This window comes from Bos mutus, chromosome 9 (genome assembly GCF_027580195.1).
Source record: "Bos mutus isolate GX-2022 chromosome 9, NWIPB_WYAK_1.1, whole genome shotgun sequence".
Lineage (NCBI taxonomy): Eukaryota > Metazoa > Chordata > Mammalia > Artiodactyla > Bovidae > Bos > Bos mutus.
Window position 1 is genome coordinate 32,691,960 of NC_091625.1, and position 27,898 is coordinate 32,719,857.

General features: G+C 41.4%; 1 protein-coding gene across 1 annotated transcript in view; it reads right to left on the reverse strand.

Moving 5' to 3' along the window:
- Positions 1–11,706: 11,706 nt before the first annotated feature.
- The window catches only part of SLC35F1 (solute carrier family 35 member F1), a 425,182-nt gene continuing 408,990 nt past the window's right edge, over positions 11,707–27,898 (reverse strand). Inside the window, exon 8 of the mRNA XM_070376367.1 lies at positions 11,707–15,059. Within this exon, the coding sequence (XP_070232468.1) occupies positions 14,835–15,059 (225 nt within the window). The 3' untranslated portion in view covers positions 11,707–14,834. The remainder of the gene's footprint in view (positions 15,060–27,898) is intronic.

The window sequence follows — 27,898 nt, forward strand, 5'->3', positions numbered from 1 at the left end:
TGGACACGACTGAGGCCACTCAGCACGCACGCAGACACTGGTTCACTTGAGACTTGTTACTTTTATTTTCCTTCTGGAAGATCACTGTTTCCTGGCATGAAGTCAGAGTCTCTGGGGCTAACACTGAGGAATCATAAAAGTAATGAAAATGCTTTTTAAAATTCACTTTTTAGAATTTTTATTAATTTTTTTCAGAGCCTTGTTTTTCAATAGGAGGGTGTGTTTATTTCATAATGAAAGTCCAGCTGACAAACCCTCAACTACTTTTCCTAAATTTGCTAAAAGGTAGTCAAATTCAGTTCCTATAACTAGAAAATCTTGTTTCTCTGAGCTTTTTTCCTTCAGACTTTGTCACTGAGAGAAAAGATTCAATACCAGCCTATTGGATATCAAACTGTCTATGGCAGGACTGTAATGACTGGTCTTGAAAGAACACACGTGTTTCAGACATTGTTGTTTCCAGAAGGTACACTGTTCTGAGTGTCAAGAGAATCTGAAAGAGCTATTCAATAAGGATATTTCATATTATGTTCAAACAAAATCCTAGTTATTCTTACATTGCTGCTGTACTGCTGCTGCTAAGTCACTTTAGTCGTGTCAGACTCTGTGTGACCCCATAGACGGCAGCCCTCCAGGCTCCCCATCCCTGGGATTCTCTGGGCAAGAACACTGGAGTGGTTGCCATTTCCTTCTCCAAAGCAGGAAAGTGAAAAGTGAAAGTGAAGTCGCTCAGTCGTGGCTGACTCTTCGCGACCCTGTGGACTGCAGCCTACCAGGCTCCTCCGCCCATGGGATTTTCCAGGCAAGAGTACTGGAGTGGGGTGCCATTGAAACTAAATAACTATAAATTTTTACATTTTTTAAAATTCAAAACTAAGTTGCAAGTTTGATATTGACAGAGTGCAAAACTTGCTACCCCAGAACATGGCATGTTGAAATGTTGAGTATTTTAAGCTGAAGGTGTATGAGATAAAGTCAGGAAGCAGGAGAGTCTGTCTGACCTCCCCCTGTGCTTCTCCCTCCTGTGAGATGTGCCCTCCTCACACTTTGGAGACAGGAACATGCTCATCTCTAAGACAGAGAGAGAAAAGTCCAAATAAATAGGACTTGTTAAGTTTCTCCAGCTTATTACAGGTAGCTCATACCTCCTTTGTCCTACCATAATTCTCTACAACTGTCCACTCTTGGCCTAATCTAGCCTGAAAACACTCAGGTTTAACCATTTCTTTAATTCTTCATTTCTTGAGGAAGTCTCCCCTGTCACGTAAAACTTATGTTAAATAAACTTGTATTCTTTTCTCTTGTTACCATGTCTTCAGCAGTTTAACTTTCAGACTCAGCCAGGGACCCAAGGGAGTCAAGGAAAAGTTTTTCTTCCCCTATAATATCAAAGGTTAGTTCATGCTTTATTAAACAAATATTCGAGTTCATTGCCACCAGGACCAAGATAAATAATTTTTTATTTTTCTTTTTTTTTGAGTTAATGTTCTAGCTGAATCATTTCTCTAAGAGACAGTGTTCATCATCATTGTCGTCTAACTTCATATTTTCACCCAGGAATTTTTACCACTTCCCTGAAGGCTGTTTTCTTTTTGTCCAGACTTGGATAAATGATCATGGATCCACAGTCCAAAGTCACTCATTCACTTTCCTATATGTCTGTGAACGGGTTGAATATTTTTGAAAACAGTATTTCTAGTTAAAAAAAAAATTCTTCCCAGTGATTGTAAGTCAGGTTTTGTTTACAAAGGTCATATCAGGAGCATAAATGCTATTAAAATTCTACCTCAGAGAATTAGAAACCTTCCCAATGAATTTCTTTCTCCTTAATCTGCTCACCTGATGTGAAGAGACGACTCACTGGAAAAGACCCTGGTGCTGGGAAAGATTGGAGGCAGGAGGAGAAAGAGATGACAGAGGATGAGATGGTTTGGATGGCATCACTGACCTAATGGATCTGAGTTCAGGTAAATCCAGGAGATGGTGAAGGACAGGGAAGCCTGGCATACCGTTGTAAAGTGTCGGACACGACTTAGTGACCCAAGAACACTAATCTGCTCAGAGCCCATTTATGTTTGCCTCAGACAAAAACAACTACCTAATATTCTTTCTAGCCTTACAGAATTTATACTCTAGGAGAGAATATGGTAATATGAGTACAACAAGATGTTAAATAGCAAGAGGTGTGATGAGAAACTAAACCAGGATAATAGAAGGATAAGATTGGGGTGAGGATGATCAAGGCAGGCCCTTCAGGGAGACAGCAGATGAGGTGAGATCTTAAGGACAAGCACATCCAACAGATGGATGTGAGGGCCTTGTGGTAGGAACAGGCTTGGTCCATTGGAGAAATAGACAGGGTGTGGTAAGTGAGTGACCGGAGTAGCAAAACATGTGCTTGTAAAGTCTGGCAGGATCCAGGTCTGGTGAGTCTTGAGAACTATGCAAGGCAGTTGAGTTTTATTCTAACAGCTAATGGAAGAGAATAGAGGGATTTATGCAGAGAAATAACAGGATGTAATTTACATTTTAAAAAGGTTTGGCTGCATTGAGTCTTACTGGCACGGGTGACCTTTCACTGTGGCTTCCCTCTAGTTGTATGCCCTGGCTCTGGAGCTTGTGGGCTTAGTAGGTGCCCTGCAGCATGTGGGATCTTAATTCCCAGACCAGGGATCAAACTTGCATATCTTGCATTGGAAGGCAGATTCTTAACCACTGGACCGCCAGGGACAGCCTGTAATTTACATTTTTAAAAGATTTCTTTAAGAGGGTTATGGAGAGAGATGGGAGAGCACTTGGATGGCAGTTTCTACAGCTGAGGCTAGAGAGGGAGGGGGCCTGGACTGGGGTGGCAGGAGCAGCTGTGTTGAGGGCTCAGATTCAGAACACGAGTCGTAGGATTTGACAAGATTTCCCGGTAGGGTGGTCGCGGATGCTGATGAAACAACAAAATTGAGGCTGTCTCTGGGGTGTTTGGCCTGAGTAACTGGGTAGATGATGGGCTAATGAGATGCGCAAGACTGGAGGAGAAGAAGACTTGGGGAAAACTAAGAGTTCTGTTGTGGACAAGTTAGGTTGGAGAGTGTCAACCAAGAAATGCTGAAGGCCGCAAATAAGAAAAAGAGTTTGTTTGCTGCCTTAAGAATTGAAATTCAGGACGCACTGATTTGAGCAGTAACTCAAATTTGTTCTGAGAAAGATAGGAAATCGTGGGGTTTATAAAGGTAACTGAAAAAGACATTCCAGAGAGGTTATTTTTACAGAACTATGATTGGTGCAGGTACTCAGTCACTTGGAAGCAGGCTGGTTGCTAAGCTGTGATTTCTAAAGAGTAAATTAAAAAAAAAAGTTCCAGAGGGCTTAGGAAGGCCGAGTCAAAAGATTCTGTTGCATCCAAAGTAGATGTAAGTTTCACATCCCTAATGGCCTCCTGGATTCATTCTAGATCCTTTGACATAAGTGACTCCATGTTGTTGTTAATCATTCACAAGAGGCTCAGTGGACACCCACGTGGAGACATGGAACAGGGAAGAAGAGATCTGGGTTGGGGCTGCAAAAGTGAGTTGTTAGCATGAAGCTGGTGTTTAAAGCCATATGAGTGAGTGCAGATAAAAAGGAGAAGCAAGCTAAAGGCAGAGCCGTGGACAGCTCCAAGGAAAGGCTTTGTGGACGAGAAGGAGGATCCAGTGAAAGATACCAAAAAGGAGTGGCCTGCAAGGTGCGGGGATGCCAGGCTACTGTGGTCCACAAACTTAAAGTGAGAGAAGCATTTCAGGAAGAAGAGCATGATAGGCTGTGTCAGGTCTCCAGAGAGGAGGGGGCAGGAGGGGTACAGATAAGATGTCCCCCTGGGAGAGGTGGGGGGACTGCTGCCTTGGCAGGTAGGATGCAGCCTTTGGAGGAGAAGTCAAGGACATTGCCCCTGATCTCATCTTTCCACCTCCAGGGTGAACTAGTACTTCTTCTGTTTTTGTTTTATTTATTCTTTTCTTCAGACCAGTGTTGCTGTTGGGATCACACAGGGTGAATCTGCCTGTCACCCATGTCCATATCAAAGGAGAGTCATAAATATGGTTGGCATTGGTTTCTTAGGCTCACTGATTTCATCATTACAATGTAATCCATTCTTTATTTAGTTACAGAGTCACTTCATTCTTCCTCACGTGCTTCTTTTTACCGGATCCTTGTGAGTAGCTCCTCAAAGGCAGGATGAACTTGAACCCTTTTCTGAGTTTCATAAGACAACTTGTTCATTGGGGTCTTCCCCCTTTGGAGTCAGGCACACCTGGGTTTGAATCCTGGCCTCATCACTTGCTTGTTTTGTAAACTTGGCAACTGTATACAATCTGTGTGTGCCTCCATTAACTCATCAGAAAACAGGGATACAGGACTTCCCTGGCTCTCCAGTGGTTAAGACTCAGCACTTCCACTGCAAGGGGTACAGGCTGGATCCCTGGTTGGGGAATTGAAATAACACATGCCACTCAGTGAGACCAAAAACAAAACAAAAAACTGGGACACACTTTACAATCCATCCACAGAGCTGTTTTGAGACAATCGCTACAATGCCCAGTGTTTAGCACACAGTCGAATAAATGATATCAGTTATAGCTTCAGCACCATATAAATCTGTAATAGATTCAAATAAAATGCAATGGCTTTGCTAAAATTTTGAATCAAGATGCTGCGAGATTAAAGACCTCTTTAGAGGGAGAGACCTTGAGATATGACACTTATCAGTGAGCTTCATCTTCCCCTTGAAGATCTGGCACTAATTACTGTAGCTTCAGCATTATTCCCCAAGTATTGGGACAGTCTCCATCCACTGTCAATATCAGAGGACCAGGGATTGATTTTATAAAGGGAGCAACAGGGTTTCCCTTACAGATGCAAAGGAAAAGGCTGGGTTTCGCCTGTTTGGGGGCTTTCATTTGTCTGACTTTAAAAGACTTTCAGTGGTACCTGTCCTAAGCACAGCTCTAGTTGTATCCAGGAAGAAACAATGTATTGTAACTATGTTCTCAGGCATTGTCTCATTCTGAACCACATATGCCATGGGATGCTGGGCAAAATCAATGTCTTTGGTCTTATTATTAGCTGCCCTTGGGCTTCCCAGAGAAATCTTGGAGGGCTGAGTTCACAGCTTTGCTGGAGATTCACAGCTGGAATAAGATGTTCAAGCAAGGAACACGAAGAGGAATACATCCCTTTAATGTAAAAGTAGACTCGATGGAGTTGCAAAGAGAAGAGGAGAAAGGAGTTTCAAGTTTCCTTTCCTGGAGAAAATCACCATCTCAAGTTCGGAACAGGACATAATCTGAAAGCAAGTGGCTGAAGGTGGTCTGGAGTTCCCACATGGAGGTAGGTTTTGGAATCCCCTCTGGTGAGTTCAAATAGGAGCATTATCTGGAGCAACCCTGGACTCATAGAAGGTGACCTAGATGACTTCATGTAACTTAGATTCTCTTGCCATGTCTTGAGTTGGCCTCCTTGTAGGCACAAAGTTTTGCTGGCACCTGCTTTGCCACATTGGCTGAACATGTGAGCTGAGCTGTGTCTGTCAAAAATCCTGTCTACATCCGTCCATTTACTGCAAGTGGGTCAGTCGAGGGCAGAACCTGGGTTGGCGCAAAACATCTGACTTTAACCAAAACTTTCACTTAGTTAGATTCAGGGGACCTGAATTTATTGCCTTATTTTTTTATATTTCATCTCCAACATTAATACTTCTATTTGTTACTCTGTTCTTCTAAGGATAAAGTATGTAAGGGAAAAAAAGCTTTTAGTTCCTTGTAATCAGGATGCTGCTGCTGCTGCTGCTGCTAAGTTTCTTCAGTCGTATCCGACTCTGTGCGACCCCATAGACAGCAGCCCACCAGGCTCCTCCATCCATGGGATTTTCCAGGCAAGAGTACTGGAGTGGGTTGCCATTGCCTTCTCCGTGTAATCAGGATAGCAATGCATTATTTGTGATACGTTATTATCTCCACATTATTTACTTGGTCACAACTTCCTCTCAAGAATGTTTCCTTGAGAACATTATGAATAAAAGAATAGTGTAAAAAATTTTTTTTAAATGCTGCTAGTGAAAATGCATTAAAGTAGCTAATAATCCCAATTGAAGAGAATAAAGTTGACTCTGCAGGATGGATGGTATGAACCAACTCCACCAGCAGTAAAGCATTTCACAGTGTTTTGCTAATGTGGGAATCTTGACGTATGGTGTTGACAGGTAAGGACGTTAGAAAAAGATAATAATCTTTAATTTTCAAAAACCATGATTTGATTTTAAAATCACTGTTGTTTAGGACCCAGAATATTTTCATTTAATGACTATGCAGTGTGATAAAAAAATCCAATTCTATTCTATTTAAAAAAAATCAAATGTGCATACAGCCTAGACAGTATCTGAGATACTATCATTCCTGCTGCATAGTTTTGTCCTTTTCTTAAATAATTTTGAAGGCAAAAGATCAAATATAATTGAATTCTAAAGTGAAGAAAACTATTTTCCTGAAATGCTCAAAGAAGGAATGCTCAGCAAGAATGAATTAGTGAAGCAGAAAGACCAAGCTGAGTAGATGGTAGGAGGCGTGGACTCTGCGGTGACACTGGATCAGCCACTTCAGGAGGAGCAGACAGAAACAGAATGAGGCCCAAAACCAGATATGGGCGCAGCACATTAGGAGCAGATGGGAATTACATTGTACCCTGAACAAGAAGGGCTTCCCAGGCGGTGTTAGTGATGAAGAACCCACCTGCCAATGCAGGAGACTTAAGAGATGTGGGCTCGATCCCTGGGTCAGCTCAATCCCCTGGAGGAGGGCATGGCAACCCATTCCAGTATTCTTGTCTGGAGAATCCCATGAATAGAGGAGCTTGGCAAGCTATAGTTCACGGGGGCACAAAGAGTCAGACACGACTGTATTCATTTAGCGTGCACCTCATTCTAAAAAAGAAATTCTACTTTTTCATGATAATGTAAATAATAAAACTTGCATTAGTACATAAAAGTCTATTCCTTTACAATGTCGAGAAGCAAGGAAAGAAGACTGCATTACAAACAGAAGCAATCCATTCAATAGACCACAGAAGAAATAGCAGAGGGGTGTTTTCAACCCTGCTAACCCAGGAGTAGAGGGTGGTGGCCCCACAGAGCTCTGAGGGTTCTAAAGAGACTCTGGTGCCTCAGGACAGGCAGGGGCAAATTTTGCTTCAAAAATTTTTCAATCTCCAGTTACCATGATTTCTTGTTCAATAACATTTATTTCCTACATCTTTGCATCCCAGGTGCCACTGGACTGAATGGTTTCTATTGTTCCAATAAGGAGAAAAATAGAAGCTCCTCCACCTCCAATTCAAGTTAGGTCTCCACTCAGCACAGCTAACTGTTTTCCCAAGGGTGGTGACCTCACTAGTGACACTGACCTGCCGCAGGTCTTTGGAGATTAGAGCACTTTGACTTTTCACTTTCATGCATTGGAGAAGGAAATGGCAACCCACTCCAGAATTCTTGCCTGGAGAATCTCAGGGATGGGGGAGCCTGGTGGGCTGCTGTCTATGGGGTCGCACAGAGTTGGACACAACTGAAGCGACTTAGCAGCAGCAGCAGCAGCTAGTGGGTGTCTGAGAATAAGAAATCCCCCTATGGAAGCAGTGAGCTCTCAACTCTGGCATAGCTGTTGCAGATGGTTTTGGGAGTCTCATGGGCAAAGTCAGTCCCAAGGAATCCTCTTACACTTGTGTGTTGACTAGAGTAGCAGAGGGAGAATCTCCTGTCTGTGTATTCGCCTGGATGGATTCAATCCAAAGGGCAAAGACAGTCAAGCTTGGGTATGCACTGGGTGCTTTTCCTTTCTTCTCCCTTCAGGACCCCACTTTCAGAGTTGGTTGGAAGTAGGAATACTCCAAAGAATTATTTATCCAAGCTGCCTAACAAGCTGCCCGGCCTCTTAATGGGAAGGATTTGCACTGATCTCTGACCCTGGTCTCTGGTGATAACAAAGCCTCGTCTTGAATGGAAGTACTGCATGTTGTTGTTATCTACAGGATCGTGCCAGTGATGAAAAGGCTATAGCTTCTCCAGGCTAAATGTCTTTTCTTCAAGTAAATTATCTCCACTCTCAGGTGTCATAACGGGACTTGAGATTTTGAACGGAGTGATCGCCAATATTCTCGCTGGCTCTCAAGTTCTGTGTCTAAGCTGGTGACTGAAATGAAAATGAACGTCACAGTTGTTTGGAGGGTATAATTATGAATTGAAAATTGAATGCCAAGTGAAGTCTCAGTCTTCAACTAGGACACAAAACTCCTCACATTAAGTTGTCCTCTATTCCTGACGATTTTCCTTTTAATTAAAATGCAGCCTGATAGGCAGAATCATGGGGCCCATGAAGCAGTTATGTGATTCACTCAACCATTTATATGCATGTGTGACCTATTTAGCTTTTAAAATCCTATTCAGTGCCCAAAAAACAACATCAGAGAATTCAAACAAAAGCTCGCAGGGAGTCCCATAATGAGACTGTTTTGATCATTCCAGTGATTAGCCCATTTCCTCCCTCTTTAGTAATTTCATTTAGAAAAGTAGTCATTTTAAGAACAACTAGATTTTCTTTATTGCTTTTCTAGTTTACTGTGAAATTGGCAAGTGGCCAACCATCTGTGAAACTGCAATCATTACTATTACTTAAAATTTATCAAACCTCTTGAGGTACTATGGAAGTAATTCTCCTTGCCTACAAAGACAAGGCCAAGAAAGGCAGGAATGAGACCTAACGTTGCACAAAAGTAGGTAGCACCCCATGTTTCAATCTTTTAGCCCCATATCCCAGAAATGGAGTTTGTGGACACTGTTGGGGGAAATGTCGGGTGCAGGAGGCTTTCGAGCCGCTGCCAAGAGGCCATGCACGCGTTTATCTGACATTCACCATTTCTTGAAATGATGGGTGTGTTGCCCTTGAATGTAATTTACTTCTGAATAATTCGTATCCTTTAGCCTTGAATATTTCTCTCTTGTTCTTTTACATTTTTACACATTGAGCAATGACACAGTGGAGAAGATGTTCGAGAAATTACCACTGGAACTCCTCTCCCTTCACTGCCCCTGGCCACAGATGTTTCCAAGGAAGAAGGCTGAACCATAAGCTGAGAACCTAGGCCAGGGCGGCCCTCCAGGAGTAAGAACCCAATAATGTTATCACCGCTGTAGGCAGGCGGTCATCCTGATGTTTTCCCTCAGACAGCGACATCTAGTGGCCGAGAGTCATAGCCAGCCACGGTGCTGCCGAAGTTCCCAGGGGCAGGGAGGTAATGGTGTATGCCTCTTACAGCTAGGGTAACCACACAGCCAGGTTCTTCTGCAACAGACTGGGTCTATGGACCTGTTGTCCAGGCATAATTATTAAAACTGCCTGCTTGACGTATTGGATAATGAATTACACAGCCTACTTACTGCCTGATTGTAGTGCTCTCATCTATTCAGTGACAGGACACATTTTTAGCCAGTGTCATCACTGTGGGATAATGAGTTTGGGAAGATTACTCCCCATTGTGTAAAGTAATATTTATCGTTATCCATTCTGAAATTATCTTTCAAGCATTATGGGATGGTTCCCAGCTCTAATGCTGAAGCCTGGTGAGCAAGCTCATTTTCATGCTTTTGTAGATTCATCTACACCAGGCCTTTGTCTACCCAGATGGACGCCCCTAATTTTAGTCTGTCCCCAGGGACCTCCTCCCTCTGATCATTAGTTTCCTTGTTAGTCAGGCTGCAGTAGTGCTTGGAGGAGACTCGCCTGGCTGTCTAAAAAGTGACACGCAATGCCTTGTCCTTTCAGGCACTAATGAAAGGCCATCTGGTAGGTATGGGGCTTTCCAGCTGTATTATAATTTTTTTTGAATTAAACATTTCTAACCACATAGAGAATAAAGGGCAGAGACTGAGTAGGTGGCCCATAGTGAACCCTCTGTTTACGTTTGCAGGGAAAAAAAGAGAAAAAAAGAAATCAAAGTAAAAAAGAAGAGAAGAAAAAAAGAACAGTGAACATAATTAAGAAGCAACGTTATGAATTCAAAGACACTATTTGCAAGGGAAAAACGAGCTTCACTGTGTTGTTTTTTATCCCAAAGTCAACCTGAAGGAACAGCCTAACTTTTTAAAGGTTTGTTAAAAAATTCAAGGGTGATTTAAGTGAATCTCATAATTTCTGCTTTTCCAGGAATAGGAATTTTACCAAAAAAAAAAGTACTTAACAGAAGTAGAAGGAAAAAGGGGAACATTTTGTAATACATATCTTACCCTTGTACTTTCTGTTTTTGATTTAGGAGTAAGATTCCATTAAAAAAAAAAAAAGATGTATGAGAGACTTCCCTGTTTTGCATGGGGGACCTGAAAAGAGATTAGCTGGATCTGATTCCAGGCCCGCCTTACTGCAGATGTGACAATCTGTCTTCCTGTGAAACATCAAGAGAAGGTTACACTTAACAGGTCCTATGCTGAATCTGACATGTTTCTCCTTCTCTTCATGCTAATCAGCACAAAAACCATTCAAGTACAGCCTTAACTTCCCTTTGTAAGAACTTCCAAGCATTTAGGAAACCAAGTTCCTTCTCTTAAGAAAATGATAATTCGCTGGGAACACAATCTAAATGTGAGATGCATGTTTACTGTGTATACTAATGGACTCTAATCATTTAGAATTGCTGGACATTTAGACACAGACTAGACTTGAAGTTCAACTGTATTTCATCTTTGATCACAGAGTTTACTAAATAAAAATAAGCCATACTTTACAGAAAGAGTTCAATTTCTCAAGGAAAAAGCTATTTTTAAGCTGAGTCACATTGTTTTTGTTAAGCGCTGTTTGTACTATACTATTTATAGAAGCAGATCACAATGGATCTCTCCTTAAGAGTCCTTTATAAAGGCTGTATGCGACTGTTCCTTTTTTTCTGCAAAATGAGTTTTTCTTTTAAAAAGATTTTAAATATATAACTCTGACATACAGTCTTTCAGCTCATTTAATTTTTGAGATCTGATTATGAACATGAATGATAAAAAAGTATAAATTTATATACCATCATCTCTAAGTATTTTAGGGTTATTGGATGACTACAGTTAGTGGTGGAGGAGGGCACGGCAACCCACTCCAGTATTCTTGCCTGGGAAATCCCATGGACAGAGGAGCCTAGCGGGCTACACAGTCCATGGGGTCACAAGAGTGGGACATGACTTGGGGACTAAACAACAACAGTTAGTGGAGAAGTAACCATGACAATACTGTGTAAGTTCAGAGCAGAAACATAAACAGCCCTGCTTTATAAATGTCGTGCTCTTTCTTTATGCCTGGCATTGTGCCGAGGGCAGCATACAAAGAACTTTCTTCTTTATGAGAAACAGTTTCTTGAGGGTAAATTTATAATTGCCCTACATATGTTTTAAATGTGGGTTTAGAGGTTGTAGCCGCTGTCTCCTTAAGCACCCATCAAATAATTAATTTTGCAAATTACAAACGTGTTTAATTTGGCTTTTTGAAGCTACAGCTCTGAGACCAACTGTGCCCTTCCTAATTTGGAAATATTTTCTTTCTGATTTTTATTTTGACATGTACCCTGCTATCTACTTTCGTTGCTATTTCTAGCATCCCATGAGAGCTGCTTCCCCGGTTGTCATAGAGCAGACAAACACTCAAGAAAACCAAGAACTTGGTGCTTTCATAAAGCATTTATTTTTATTTGAAAACATTATACAGGCATTACATTGCCACAGCCAGTCCATAGGGGAGCATGCAAATATCAAAAATGGAGAGTTTGTTCAACTTATTGGTGTCAATTTCCCTTTTTGGTTCATATTTTCCATTTGCAGTGTTGGGATTAGTGTGCTTTGTTATTTATGTGGCTTGACAGTAGAATCCTACCCATGGGGTAAAAATCTGTACTGGTAGCTAGCTGGGGACTACTAAGTGGTTACAAATCAAAAACAAACCCCAAACGAACAATACTACACGCTTGTCAAAAGGTTAATAGCACAAGTTAGCAATATCTAAACTAAACATTGAAACATTTTCATGGGACACAGTAGTACCAATTTTTCCGTTGCTTGGTCTACCTGGTTGTGTATTTCAGAGTGTGGAGCTGTGGGAAGGTGTGACCAAGGTGAGCGCTAGCCCCAGTGCAAGTTGTCATGGAGTAAGTGAGGACCACCACTTATCTCGAGCGAGACTTAGGAGAGCTATGGTTTGCTTACCCAGCCAAATTCTATACAAATTGCTAAAGTCTTATTTGTGGAAGAGAGAGTTATGGTAGATTGAAAAGCTGAAATTCTTGCTGGTGTCTACTGAGGTTATGAAATTCCAGAAACTCAAACAGTTAGAGTTAATGACGTCCTACTCCCATTTCCTACCCCATTCCCAAAGGGTTGATGTCTTAACACAGAAAAAGAGTTTGTTTCTTGCTATTGTCTTTTTTTCCCCAAAAGGCCAATCTGGAACTCCTGATTCATGGGATGAATCTCAGACAATTCGAGTATGTTATCAGCCTTTCTAAATGGAGAAGAACCAACACGGTGAGGCACCCCAGTGACACGAAAGTCTTGTGTACAAGGACATGGGATGATAAAAGGTATACAGTGAATTCACCTTAACATTCACACTTGGTTTCCATACAATTTGGAGTCAGTTAAAATATCCTAGGAAACGATTCACATGGCAACCTGTAGCCATCCATTGATTGCAAACCTTTTAGAAATTAAAAAAAAAAATTTGCATCCACTGAGTTGACTTGGAAATACTTTCATCCACTTATTTTTCTTAAGATTTTACTAAGCGTCTACAAATTAGTGTCATAAAAATGAACAAAAAAAGATGAAAATATTTGGCTGAAAATAAATACTAAAAATGCAATAAATCAGACAAATTATGCAAACCAAAGGAACATAAACACAAAAATAAAACCAGTCTTTAAAGGTCTTCAGATCTGAATGGACAAAATAGTCAGAGAAAGGTATTTAATTGGTTTGACAGGTAGCAGAGAGCAAACATTGGCAAAGTTTTTTTGATTTGATACAGCTTTAGTGTTGATTTTTTTCACTAGAAATAAAACAGGCTTCTAAGCGGGCTGAATGGAGATGAGCATACAATTTGCATATCAGGAAAGATAACTTGTCTGCTCCAACTCCAAGGCAGGACTCCCTGTCCCCAAGGTAGAGGGCAGACAGAGGTGCCACGTGGGTGCTGACTGACAGCATGGGACACTTTTGCAGGTCTATTTAGGACTTGTTCAGGCCAGTATGGGAATCCTGACTAAGCTGCAATCTGTTCTCCACCTTACAGAGACCCCACTGGAGTTTTGCTTTGTTTACTTAACTTGAACTGGTTTGAATTGCCCAAAGTTTCATAAACACTTGTTTTTCCTTTACAAATCCTGTAACTCTGTCGAGGATCTTTCTGAATGATACTGAAGCCAGCCAAACGTAAAGACTAGTGCATGTACTGATAGGGAAAAAGAGAATCTACTGTAAATCACAGAGCTCTGTGGTGTTTCTTGATTTTCTGCGTTTGAAGAAAGAGCTATTGTAAAGGCGACAAAATTAGATTAGTGACATACCCCTCAAAGCCCTATCAGGACCCTGGCATATTCTCTGTATCCATAAGAATGCTGTGTTGATACATTCTGTTATCGAATGGATGCCAAATATGACCAAAAATGCCAGACTTTTCATTGGTGAGATTTTTACCACTACACAATGGCCATATCAGATGAGCTGTTGTCAGAGGCTGTGCCACAGCAGCACCCTGACTTTGTTGGGAGGCCAGACAACCAATGATATCCCACAATCAAGATAATTTCCATGCCGGTATATTTCAAAAAGGGTGTCACACAAAAGGGCAGAGGACCATGGCATTTTCCAATGCCTTGATTGATCTCCATATTGATCTACCCTAAAGAAATCTAGGGGGAAAAGGAAAATTAAATTTTTTTTTGGAAGAGGGAACATAGGAAGGGGCAGAAAGATTTTTTTAAAAAAGATAGTACCCTAAGCACAAGTGATATTACTCTGGGGTTTCCCATAAGCCACAGAAATGGAACATTCCTTATCCTGTTATTACAAGGACTTGATTAGCAGAATCATGAGTTGCAACAGAAAGGCAATGGCCTGGAGTAATCCGAGGTTGAAATATAAAAAGGCTAAAATGTTTGTTTTATATCTATTCCTAGAATAGAGAATTATATGGTCAGTTGCCACTCCCCACAAGGGTCACAGCACGAAATACATATTGAGCAGGCGATCCAACAGGTAACAGAGGGAACCATGAGCCCCCAGGTGCCTAGGATAAGGAAGCATCGCAGGGTGGGGCTCCTGTGGCATGCAGCACTCAGAGAAGGTGCACAAAAATAAAGTGTGATTCTTAAAAAGTGACTTGCCATAGAAAAGTGGGAGTGATGCTAACTACATGTGGGTCTGGCGAGAGTTCCCATCAGGAGTACAAAACCTCTTCCTGAAAGTCGCTATCATAACAGTAACCATAATCATACAAACAGTAATACTTGCTTTTGATTCAAACATTTTCACAGTAATTAATGTGGACGGGGGGTGGTGGTGTATGTGTGTGTGTGACCAGGATACACCCTAGGTAGGCATCCCTCCAGGTGGATCAGAGCCTGCATCTCCAGGGATGTTTAGCGTGTGCCTCTTACAGGCTTTCGGATTTGCTACCTTGCAGTCCACCTCTGTAAACTGCACCTAATAAATACCTTTCTCTATGTACAAAACAGAGATGACGGGCGGACACACAGCTGTGGAGGTGTCCTCAGTGGTCAGGGAGGGTGTCATCCTAGGCCACACGCACGTGGGGCTCATCTTCGGTCTCCTGGCCCAGGCTGGTGTAGGTGACCGAAGGCTCCACCTGAGCTGTGGCTGGTAAGTCCACGACGGGTCCCGAAGGGTTGCGGAACTGCTTGTAAACCCGGGGGTCCTGGGCTATGTACGTGGAGGTGGACGAGTAGAGCACCAGCCCGAGGAGGATGGTGAAGAAAGACAGGAGATACAGTCCTGAAAACTGAACAACACAACAGCCAAGTCACTTAGCAGCCAGAGCCGAACTATGTACACAGGAGTGAGAGGGAGAGAGACGGAGTGGAGCCGTTTTCTCTCGTGACAGGCAGCTTGATGAGTCCACCAATGATCTTGATGGAAGATGAATGTTCTCTTCTACCCTGGCTTGGTCTTATTGATTCTCCTTATCTTTTTTCTTGATTCTGTGGCTAACACAGAGGAACATTTAGCTAATTGTCTCTAAAGCACCCGTCCGAGTTACCCAATGTGGGATAGCTAGTTAATCACGAATTGAAATACATCAAGTTAAAAGCAAAAAACTCTCCAGTATCACTCAATAAAGAGTTGGTTGTTTGTGGCTTCATTAAACACAGAAGAAATATAGATACACCACTTAAGGTTGTAATGAAGCCATAAACACCGAGTCCCTCACTGACACAGCTGCAGCAGGCACTTTCCTTTCACCTTAATCCAATTCAAACACTATTTGTCTTCTGAGTAGGAATTGTTATTGACTTTGGTAACTGTCTTTGCAAGATTAGATTATCCTTGGATAGAAAGAAATAGTATACCCTTTCATCCTTGCTCCACTAATCTAAAACCCAAACCAAACAGGAATGGATATACAGTGTTGTGTTTCTAAACTACTGCTTGACAACTCAGAGTTTTGTGGAGAAAAAGAAAGAAAATATTGGTGTATACAACTTCTCTGAGAATTTGCATGTGTTTTTTAAAAAAGCTGTACCTTCTGGGCCTTCTTGAGTAGTTATTATGGAATTACTTGAGTAGTCAGTGGGAGAGAGGGAGGTAACACTATGAGTATTGCCATGGTAACAATGTGAGTGTTGCCATTTCTGTTGTTTCATTCATTCATTCACTCCATTCATCCACTAGTTTCTTCCATGCCTTCTCTGTATCAAACATTCAACTATGTACTGAGGAAACAGAAATGAAAACATATTGTCCGTACTACCAAAGATTGGATAGTCTCAGTGGAGAACCAGAGGTACAGATAGAAAATAATAATACAGTGCACTTATGGCATGCTGATTCTCATTGTAGTTGATGGCTGTTGTCCTAGTCCTGACCACATCCTGCATCTGTTACCCAGTCCAAGCTCGCTCTGCCCATTGCACTATAAGCTAATAAATCCAAGTGCTGAGATCTTGAGGCAAGGTATACAACTTTGGAGAGCCAGCTGACCCAGAAGATGGCAGACTAATGGCTTGAGATAACCATCTTGTCGGGGCCCGGATGCCAGGTTCTTCTATGGATCAGAGATGGGGGAAGGTTAGGACACAGAGTAAAAATGACCATTTAATTCTTGCAAATGTCTCCTAGTGTGGCAAGCCTCAGGCAGGGGGATTGTGAGTTTCACTTCCTTACAGTCATTTCACTGGTGGTATGAAATGGAATATCTGCTATTATGTCAACAAACAAAGATGCCACAGCTATCTATCTGCAATTCTAGCTCTCCAAATGTGAACTTCTGAGCCACTCCAGTAAGCAGCAGATGACGGGCACCATTTCCCACACAGAGAACTCAGGAGAGTCACAGTCCTTCACAGGTGGGTGGGTCAGGCTGTCTCCCTGTGAACCAAGCAAAGGCATCCTAGCCCAAGGGCCAGGAGGAGGAGGGGCAGGCAGGCTCCCTGAGGCAGGCCATTAAGTATGCCTATAATAACAAAAGCAGCAAAATAAGAGTGAAAGTCACAGAAGCAGAGCCAGTATGGATTTAAAATTAACCCTTCCCAATTACACATCCATTTGGAAAAAAGAATCAATTTGATTTTCCTTTTGGGGGAGGGGTACCAATTACTTTATTTGAGGGAATGGTACTGAGGAAAGAACTTAAGTAGACATTTTGGTACAACTTATAGAAAAGGTGCAGTACAAATACGCATGTACGGGCTTGGTGACCAGGGACATCACCCCTGTGGCTATAGGAAGCCAGGCTGAGGAGGTTTGGCTTTCATTACCACTGTTCCCCAGGGTGTGCTTGTCAAAGAGATACTCTGCCATGCCAGATTTGCTTTTCCTATTTTATTTTTTCATGCTCATAGTCTAAAACCAGGCTTCCTTGGTGGCTCAGATGGTAAAGAATCTGCCCGAAATGCAGGAGACCCAGGTTTGATCCCTGGGTCGAGACGATTCCCTGGAAAAGGGAAAGGCTACCCACTCCAGTATTCTTGGCTGGAGAATTCCATGGACAGAGGAGTCTGGTGGGCTATATAGTCTATGGGGTCACAAAGAATCAGACACTGCTGAGTGACTAATACTTTCACTTTACTAAAACTAGGAGAAACTGGTAAAAAAAAAATTAATTGGAAGCTGGAAGAAAATAGGAAAAGGATCCAGAGAGTCTATAAAGTTGCAATGTTATAAGATGGCTGTGTGGTGTGTGTGCTCAGTTGTCTGACCCTTTGGGATCCCATGGACTGTAGCCTGCCAAGCTCCTCTGTCTATGGAATTTTCCAGGCAAGAATACTGGAGGGGCTTGACATTTCCTTCTCCAGGGGATCGTCCCAACTCAAACATCAAACCTACGTCTCTTGTGTCGCCTGCATTGGCAGGCGGATTCTTTACCACTACGCCACAATGTTCAATAATGGGAAAGGCAGTTTTGAAAATGGCAGATAGAAAAATTATTCATGTGGCTAAAAGTCCTTGCTGTAATATTTTGTTGTTTATCTTACTCTCTCTCTCTTTTAGCACCAGCAAGGTAGTTAAGACTAAAGATCACTTTTTGATTTTCTTTCCAGAGCCTGCATCACTGCCTTTAATTCCTTTATCAATCACAGTCATATGATAATACTTCCTCAGATGGCTTGTATACTGGATTCAGCTTATAACAGCTTCACTAAACTTGATTAATTCAGATTTTCCCAATGAAAATAATTCTTTTTCTTTATGAATTTGTTTATAAAATAAGATGGTAGCAAAACAATATGGAGGTCAAGAAGAAACAGAAACCACAGACTCATTCCAAATTGGGAAAGGAGTACATCAAGGCTGTATACTGTCACCCTGCTTATTTAACTCATATGCAGAGTACATCATGCAAAATGCTAGGCTGGATGAAGCTCAAGCTGGAATCAAGATTGCCGAGAAAAATATCAATAACCTCAGATATGCAGATGATACCACACATATGGCAGAAAGTAAAGAGGAACTAAAGAGCCTCTTGATGATGGTGAAGAGGAGAGAGAAAAAGCTCATTTAAAACTCAACATTCAAAAAACTAAGACCATGACATCTGGTCCCATCACTTCATGGCAAACAGATGGGGAAACTATGGAAACATTGACAGACTTTATTTCCTTAGGCTCCAAAATCACTGCGATGGTGACTGCAGCCATGAAATTAAAAGACACTTGCTCTCTGGAAGAAAAGCTATGACAAACCTAGACAGCATATTAAATAGCAGAGATATTACTTTGTTGACAAAGGTCCATCTAGTCAAAGCTATGGTTTTTCCAGTAGTCATGCACGGATGTGAGAGTTGGACCATAAAGTAAGCTGAGTGCCAGAGAATTGATGCTTTTGAACTGTGGTGTTGGAGAAGACTCTTGAAAGTCCTTTGGACTGCAAGGAGATGCAATCAGTCAATCCTAAAGGAAATTAGTCCTGAATATTCATTGGAAGGACTGATGCAGAAGCTGACACTCCAATACTTTGTCCACCTGATGAGAACTGACTCACTAGAAAAGACTCTGATACTGGGAAAGATTGAAGGCAGGAGGAGAAGGGGACAACAGAGGATAAGATGGTTGGATGGCATCACTGACTCAAAGGACATGAATTTGAGCAAGCTCTGGGAGTTGGTGATGGACAGGGAAGCCTGGAGTGCTGCAGTCCATGGGGTCGAAAAGAGTTGGACATGACTGAGTGACTGAAGAGCTTCATCCTTTACTTGAAACTTTCCCTGATGTCTCAGAAGATAAAGAATCTGCTTGTAACGCAGAAGACCCAGATTTGATTCCTGAGTTGGGAAGATCCCCTGGAGAGGGGAATGGCTACCCACTCCAGTATTCTTTCCTGGAGAATTCCATGGACAGAGGAGCCTTGTGGCCTACTGTCCATGGTATCGCAGAGTCGGACACAACTGAGTAACTAACATTTTCACTTCACTTTCAACAAATGAAATGAGCTTGTTCCTAACAGCAACATTTCAAATATTTTGATACTGACTTTCATTTTCAAAAAACCATCATGCATCTCCAGTTTCAAGTGAGAAACTTGCAAGAGAGGTTTTGGGTGTGAGGCTGCTTCTGTTGCAGCAGATGGAGGCAGAGAGATTAAGAATGGGGCTCTGAGATTAGAACTGCATTCCATCCACAAACCGGATTCAAATCCTAGCTCCACTCCTCTCTGTCACTTTGGACAAGTTTCTTTCCAGGTCCAAGTTCCTTATCAGTACAGTGGGGATAATAATTGTACCTACTGTATAGAGTGGTTATAAGGATAAAATTAGGTAAAGCATATAAAGCACTTATTCTAGTGCCTACATCACAGTGAGGATTCAATCTACATTGACTCCATTGTTAATATTATTCAATCTACACTGGCTCCTTTGTTATCATCAATGACTGTATGTATCAGTGTTACCATATTTTTATATAATCATTGATTAAATTGCCTTTCTTTTATAGGCTCTTGACTACAGGACTGTGTCTTTCTTGACCAGTGTCAAGTGCAGAGTCTGGCATAGTGTGTGTGTGTGTTGTGAGTTGTGTCCGACTCTTTGCGACCCTGTAGACTACAGACCCAGGTTCCTCTGTTTATGGAATTCTCCAGGCAAGAATACTGGAGTGGGTTGCCATTTCCATATCTATTAAGTTTTATTTGCTCTTTGTTTACAGTTTGAATGAATTAATGCATTTAACTGAAGTTTCATACTAAAGAAAGAAACAATTAAAAAATCAGCCTGTACCAATAGTGGATTTCAAATGTTTTGGCTTTCAACTCAATCCAGCATTATTTCTCATACATAAAATGCTAAACAGAGACTCCTTGAGAGAGAAGTTGTAGTAGTGATCCTTAATCATTGACCCCAAAAATCATCATCTTCACTCCCCTTCAAATCAATTAGGGGAGAGTGATAAGATGATGAATTGGGAGGGGCAATGCAGAAGGCGAGTCTGGTAGAAGATTGTAGACTGCTGATCAGAGAGTTGACAGAGGAAGTTTCATAACTTGAAGTGAACAATCTTTGGCAACTGAAATAATGTAGGGACAGGAAAGGATCTGATACAGGGTATGAGAAAGGTTTGCATTTCTCTCAATTTCTGATTTTGGTTCCTATATACTGACTTGATTAACATGATAAAGATTTTAATAGCCATTTCTTGTAAAGCTAATGTCTTTGCCAGTGTTAAAAAAAATACTACTTGAACTAATCACTTTTGAGACATGGAACTATTAAGTTGAATGATAAATCCAATACAAAGAGTTTTTTTGGGACACAGCTTTCAAATGGCAACACATATCTTACTTGCAATGCATTTCTATTTAATTCAAACAGAATTCACACTAAAATAGTTCAAAATACAGACAGAAAGGAATTTTATATGACAGAGGTGTCTTGGAAGTCATCAAGAGGTTTTATTAATAGTCAGGAGAGAAAGTTTTCATTTAACACACAAGCTCCAAAAGGGATCAGGAAGGAAAGGATTATGGTTAATCTGGATAAATATTGAATGTTAAAAAGAATTACAAAAAGGTTTGGTACTTTAAAAGGTAAGTAAAAGTTTCCTTTTCCTTTTTTCTTTATAGATTGATATTACCCCTATTAGGTGTACCTAATTGGAGAAGACTCGTGAGAGTCCCTTAGACCGCAAGGAGATCCAACCAGTCCATTCTGAAGGAGATCAGCCCTGGGATTTCTTTGGAAGGAATGATGCTAAAGCTGAAACTCCAGTACTTTGGCCACCTCATGCAAAGAGTTGACTCATTGGAAAAGACTCTGATGCTGGGAGGGATTGGGGGCAGGAGGAGAAGGGGATGACAGAGGATGAGATGGCTGGATGGCATCACGGACTCGATGGACGTGAGTCTGAGTGAACTCCGGGAGTTGGTGATGGACAGGGAGGCCTGGCGTGCTGTGATTCATGGGGTTGCAAAGAGTCAGACATGACTGAGTGACTGAACTGAACTGAACTGACTGAATAGGATGACCCTCAGTTCTGGATGCTGTACTTATCCTGATAGAGTGTTTGTTTGTTTTAAAAGCAGTCAAACAAACAGAAAGTCTGCATATTCTAGGCTGCTTTACTTGTTAACTGCAAAGAAATACTCAGGCCTACTTCCCAGAAAGCCATCTCCCAGTGACAGATGTGGTGAGTTTCAGGTGGAGGTTTGCTGCTTCGTGTATGAATATGGGCTGCTGTTTGCAGTATACTCTGTGAGCCTCTCCAAGGTCAATCGTGGCCCATCAGAAGATGCTGTGGTCCACATATGAGCATCAGAAATGCTGCACTTTGCCTGCATTTTATCTGACTTGTAATTTTGAGAAGTTGCACAAGGATGCACCCTTTTTCACTAGCATACTGCACATGCTGCTGACTTTCCTCTTGCCTTTTTCCATTTTGATAGGTCCCTTTGCTAACAAGGATCAGAAAGTACTCACTGTACATAAGGAGAATATCTGTGGTGTTGCCGAAAGCAATCTGACTGGAATAAGCCATTTTCCAGAAGAGGGTGGCTTGGAGGACTGGTGATAAGGCTACATAAATCTCTCTATCTTCAACTAGAGATGAAATCTAGCTCTTAGCCAATTACTTGTTAGCTAATGGGACATCTGGGCTTTCCTGATGGTTCAGTGCTAAGAAAACTGCCTGCCAATGCAGGAGAAGTGAGTTTGATCCCTGGGTCAGGAAGATCCCCTAAAGAAGGAAATGGCAACCCACTCCAGTATCTTGCCTGGAAAATTCCATGCACAGAGGAGCTGGGGGGCAGTCTATAAGGTCGCAAAGAGTCGAACACAACTGAGCGACTAAAACACCAACAAAAATGGGACATTCGGCACATCAATTAGGGACAGGCCACATTTTCATTTTAGTTTTGGTATTAAACATCTAAGTTGAGATTTAATAATCAAATTACTTTAATGGGCCTAAATCTATACGAATAGAAAACCACATGGTTTGAAAGCCATTTCAATGTACTTTTACAAATATACTGACTAGATTATGGGAGGAAGAGGACGATTTTTTTTTTCTTTAAGAGGACAATTTTTAAAGGAGGCATTCTTTTCATATTGACTAGAAAATGGCAGGGGTGAGCAGAGAGGAACTCGGGCAACCCTCAGAGAGCTGTGCAGGAGGCTATGAAGTGACCATGGGCTAATGCTCTACTTTTACTGGATGTGTGCACCAACTACCTCCAGGAGGACCTGGCTTTTCCTTCCTTCCTGGAGCATGAACGTCAAAAGATGTCTTTTAACGATGTATGCCTCTTTGTAACATGGCTTTTACAAGGTTCCTGATGTAGGGCTCTGATTATTTTTGTTCAATGACCCCACTTGGACCTATTGATGATCAGAACTAATTGTGATTTAATAGGTAATGAAAAGCTAAAAGATTCTCTTAGCTCTTAAAGAGAGACATACGGCAGTTTTCTCTCTAAAAGCACAAAGATTCAACAGAAATAGAAACGATCACTTGTGAGAGGTAGAGGAAAGACCTGGAAAAGAACAGTTATTAGTGGGTTTCTTAGGAAAGTGGGGTTCAGGGGAATGAGACTTGCAGCTTCTGCATCTATCTGAGAAGGAAAGGTTTAGATTTAAATCCAATTTAGGTCTAACTTATAGAGGTGACCATGGCTCAGATCATGAACTCCTTACTGCCAAATTCAGACTTAAATTGAAGAAAGTGGGGAAAACCACTAGACCATTCAGGCATGACCTAAATCAAATCCCTTATGATTATACAGTGGAAGTGAGAAATAGATTTAAGGGACTAGATCTGATAGAGTGCCTCATGAACTATGGACCAAGGTTCGTGACATTGTACAGGAGACAGGGAAAAGAAAAAGAAAATCATCCCCAAGAAAAAGAAATGCAAAAAAGCAAAATGGCTGTCTGAGAAGGCCTTACAAATAGCTGTGAAAAGAAGAGACGTAATAAGCAAAGGAGAAAAGGAAAGATATACCCATTGGAATGCAAAGTTCCAAAGAATAGCAAGGAGAGATAAGAAAGCCTTCCTCGGCGATCAGTGCAAAGAAATAGAGGAAAACAATAGAATGGGAAAGACTAGAGATCTCTTCAAGAAAATTAGAGATACCAAGGGAATATTTCATGCAAAGATGGGCTCGATAAAGGACAGAAATGGTATGGACCTAACAGAAGCAGAAGATATTAAGAAGAGGTGGCAAGAATGCACAGAAGAACTGTACTAAAAAGATCTTCATGACCCAGATAATTACAATGATGTGATCACTCACCTAGTGTCAGACATCTTGGAATATGAAGTCAAGTGGGCCTTAGGAAGCATCACTACGAACAAAGCTAGTGGAGGTGATGGAATTCCAGTTAAGCTATTTCAAATCCCAAAAGATGATGCTGTTAAAGTGCTGCACTCAATATGCCAGCAAAATTGGAAAACTCAGCAGTGGCCACAGGACTGGAAAAGGTCAGTTTTCATCCCAATCCCAAAGAAAGGCAATGCCAAAGAATGCTCAAACTACTGCACAACTGCACTGATCTCACACCTAGTAAAGTGATGCTCAAAATTTTCCAAGCCAGGCTTCAGCAATACATGAACCGTGAACTTCCAGATGTTCAAGCTGGTTTTAGAAAAGGCAGAGGAACCAGAGATCAAATTGCCAACATCCTCTGGATCATCAAAAAAGCAAGAGAATTCCAGAAAAAACATCTATTTCTGCTTTATGGACTATGCCAAAGTCTGACTGTGTGGATCACCATAAACTGTGGAAAATTCTGAAAGAGATGGGAATACCAGACCACCTGGCCTGCCTCTTGAGAAACCTGTATGCAGGTTAGGAAGCAACAGTTAGACTGCTTCCAAATAGGAAAAGGAGTACGGCAAGGCTGTATATTGTCACCCTGCTTATTTAACTTCTATGCAGAGTACATCATGAGAAACGCTGGGCTGGAAGAAGCACAATCTGGAATCAAGATTGCTGGGAGAAATATCAACAGCCTCAGATATGCAGATGACACTACCCTTGTGGCAGAAAGTGAAGAAGAACTAAAGAGCCTCTTGATGAAAGTGAAAGAGGAGAGTGAAAAAGTTGGCTTAAAGCTCAACATTCAGAAAATGAAGATCATGGCATCTGGTCCCATCACTTCATGGCAAATAGATTGGTAAACAGTGGAAACAGTGGCTGACTTTATTTTGGGGGGCTGCAAAATCACTGCAGATGGTGATTGCAGCCATGAAACTAAAAGACACTTACTCCTTGGAAGGAAAGTTATGACCAATCTAGACAGCATATTAAAAAGCAGAGACATTACTTTGTCAACAAACGTCCATCTAGTCAAGGCTGTGGTTTTTCCAGTAGTCATGTTTGGATGTGAGAATTGGACTATAAAGAAAGCTGAGCACTGAAGAATTGATGCTTTTGAACTGTGGTGTTGGAGAAGACTCTTGAGAGTCCCTTGGACTGTAAGGAGATCCAACCAATCCATCCTAAAGGAGATCAGTGCTGGGTGTTCATTGGAAGGACTGATGTTGAAGCTGAAACTCCAATACTTTGGCCACCTGATGCGAAGCGCTGACTCATCTGAAAAGACCCTGATGCCTGGAAAGATTGAGGGCAGGAGGAGCAGGGGATGGCAGAGGATGAGATGGTTGGATGGCACAACCGATTCAATGGGCATGAGTATGGGTAAACTCCGGGAGTGGGTGAAGGACAGGGAGGCCTTGCGTGCTGCGGTTCATGGGGTTGCAAACTTGCACATGACTGAGTGACTGAACTGTAGAACTGAGGAAGCTTAGTGAAAATACAAGTGGAAAGAGGGAGAAAATAAGGTCCAATTAGAAAGACAAAAGATGTAGGAAAAGAAAATTTCTCAATAGCTAGGAGGAAACAGGACTGAAAAACTTGGATTAGCCATCCCCCCATATAATTCTTTTCTATATTCATTAACATGTATTTTTTTCTCTTTGTCTAAGTGTGTGTATGCACACACACAACACACACACCTCAGAACCACTATGGCTTACCTGATAGGTCCTGCCTTGTGAACTTTTCTTAAAAAAAATTTTTTTACTTTAATTTATTTGAATGATATAAAATATTTAATTAAGATGACAAAAGGCAAAAAAGGAATGAAACATAAAAATAGGAACAAAAAACAAGGGCAAGGAATAGAAAATAGTAACAAACAAGGCAGACAATAATTAAATTATACCAATAACCACTTTGAACATCAATGATCCAAATACATTCTGAACTTTTCTTGAGAGAAGCTGAGTAGCCTGAGAGAACACCATCCCTGAAGGGTTCTCATGTATGGTAGATGAGCACAGGACAACAACCACCTCCCGTGGTTCCAAGGCTACATATGAAGAGTGGAGGAAGGAAATACCATGTCAGTCAATTCAGTTGCTCAGTTGTGTCTGACTCTTTGCGACCCCATGGACTGCAGCATGCCAGGCTTCCCTGTCCATCACCAACTCCCGGAGTCTACTCAAACTCATGTCCATTGAGTCGGTGATGCCACCCAACCATCTCCTCTGTCGTCCCCTTCTCCTCCTGCCTTCAATCTTTCCCAGCATCAGGGTCTTTTCAGATGAGTCAGTTCTTCACACCAAGTGGCCAAAGTATTGCAGTTTCAGCTTCAACATCAGTCCTTCCAATAAGTATTCAGGACTGATTTTCATTAGGATGGAGTGGTTGGATCTCCTTGCAGTCCAAGGGACTCTCAAGAGTCTTCTCCAACACCACAGTTCAAAAGCATCAATTCTTCGGCGCTCAGCTTTCTTTATAGTCCAATTCTCACATCCATACATGATTACTGCAAAAACCATAGCTTTGACTAGATGGACCATTATTGGCAAAGTAATGTCTCTGCTTTTTAATATGCTGTCTAGATTGATTATAACTTTTCTTCCAAGGAGCAAGTGTCTTTTAATTTCATGGCTGCAATCACCATCTGCAGTGATTTTGGAGCCCCAAAAAATAAAGTCTTTCACTGTTTCCATTGTTTCCCCACCTATTTCCCATGAAGTGATGGGAACAGATGCCATGATCTTAGTTTTCTGAATGTTGAGCTTTAAGCCAACTTTTTCACTCTCCTCTTTCACTTTCATCAAGAGGCTTTTTAGTTCCTCTTTACTTTCTGCCACAAGGGTAGTGTCATCTGCATATCTGAGGTCTCCCAGCAATCTTGATTCCAGCTTGAGCTTTATCCAGCCCGGCATTTTGCACGATGTACTCTGCATGTAAGTTAAATAAGCAGGGTGACAATATACAGCCTTGATGTACTCCTTTTCCTATTTGGAACCAGTCTGTTGTTCCATGTCCAGTTCTATTTTTTGCTTCTTGACCTGCATACAGATTTCTCAGGAGATAGGTCAGGTAGTCTGATATTCCCATCTCTTTAAGAATTTTCCACATTTTGTTGTGATCCACACAGTCAAAGGCTTTGGCATAGTCAATAAAGCAGAAATAGATGTTTTTCTGGAACACTCTTGCTTTTTCGATGATTCAGCGGATGTTGGCAATTTGATCTTTGGTTCCTCTGCCTTTTCTAAATCAAGCTTGAACATCTGATCACGGTTCACATAGTGTTGAAGCCATGCTCAGAGAATTTTGTGCATTACTTTGCTAGCATGTGAGATGAGTGCAATTGTGTGGTAGTTTGAGCATTCATAGCTCAAGGACAACATCACTGGTAAAACTTCAAAAGACTAGTTGCCTTGACCAAACAAAGGGGCTCTAGTGGATATGAGCCTGTCATGGAAAGATGAGAATGGTTAAGAGTTGAAACTGGTTTTTCAACTGCGTAAGGAAGCTGCTCAGAAATGAATTCAAGGATATTTCTAGGTCTTAGACATGGTTTCTGACATGGAGGTATTTCAGGTACATAAAGAATATGTGGCCACAATAATCATATCCTCTGTAGTTCTTATTCATCTTTTAAAGAGATACAGATATAATCAAACCTTTCTACATTAAAAAATTTTTTTAATTGGATTTTTAAAAAACTTGGTTTTTTTGGGCCACACCATGAGGCATGTGGAATTTTAGTTCCCTGACCAGGGATTGAACCCACATCCCCTGCACAGGAAGCATGGAGCCTTAAGACCTGGACCACCAGGAAAGCCCCCACTTTCCACACTTTAAACTCTTAATTAGAAAATACCTAGGATAGTAGAGTCTGGGAATCTGCAAATTTAGCAGTTTCAATGCAACCATGGGTAAATGGAATGACGGAGGTTACACACACAGGCTGGTAAAGGGGAAGTTTAATAGCTGCTGGGAAGAATTTCTGTGTATGGAGACTGGCCTGGCACTTCCAGCAGCAAGTTATGCCTGGGAAGAATTAGACTCTTCATTAAATTTGTGAAACTGTCCTGAATATTCTGCACATAAAGCACAGGCTCCTCTCCCTAGTACTACCACTCTCTGTGATATGAAATGCATATATAAAGATAAAGCTACTGGCACATCTAATCGAGATTTCTAGACCAAAAAACAAACAAAAAAAGACCAATACTATTTCAAACAGAACCAGATATCATAGTTTGGAGATCTTAGGTACCAGGGTAGTTTAAAGATTCATCAGTGACAAAGTTGGGCAAAATACCAATCAAAAGAATGAATCATAATTAATGATAATGCTGCTGCCGTGGAATTTTTAAGTCCCAATATTAT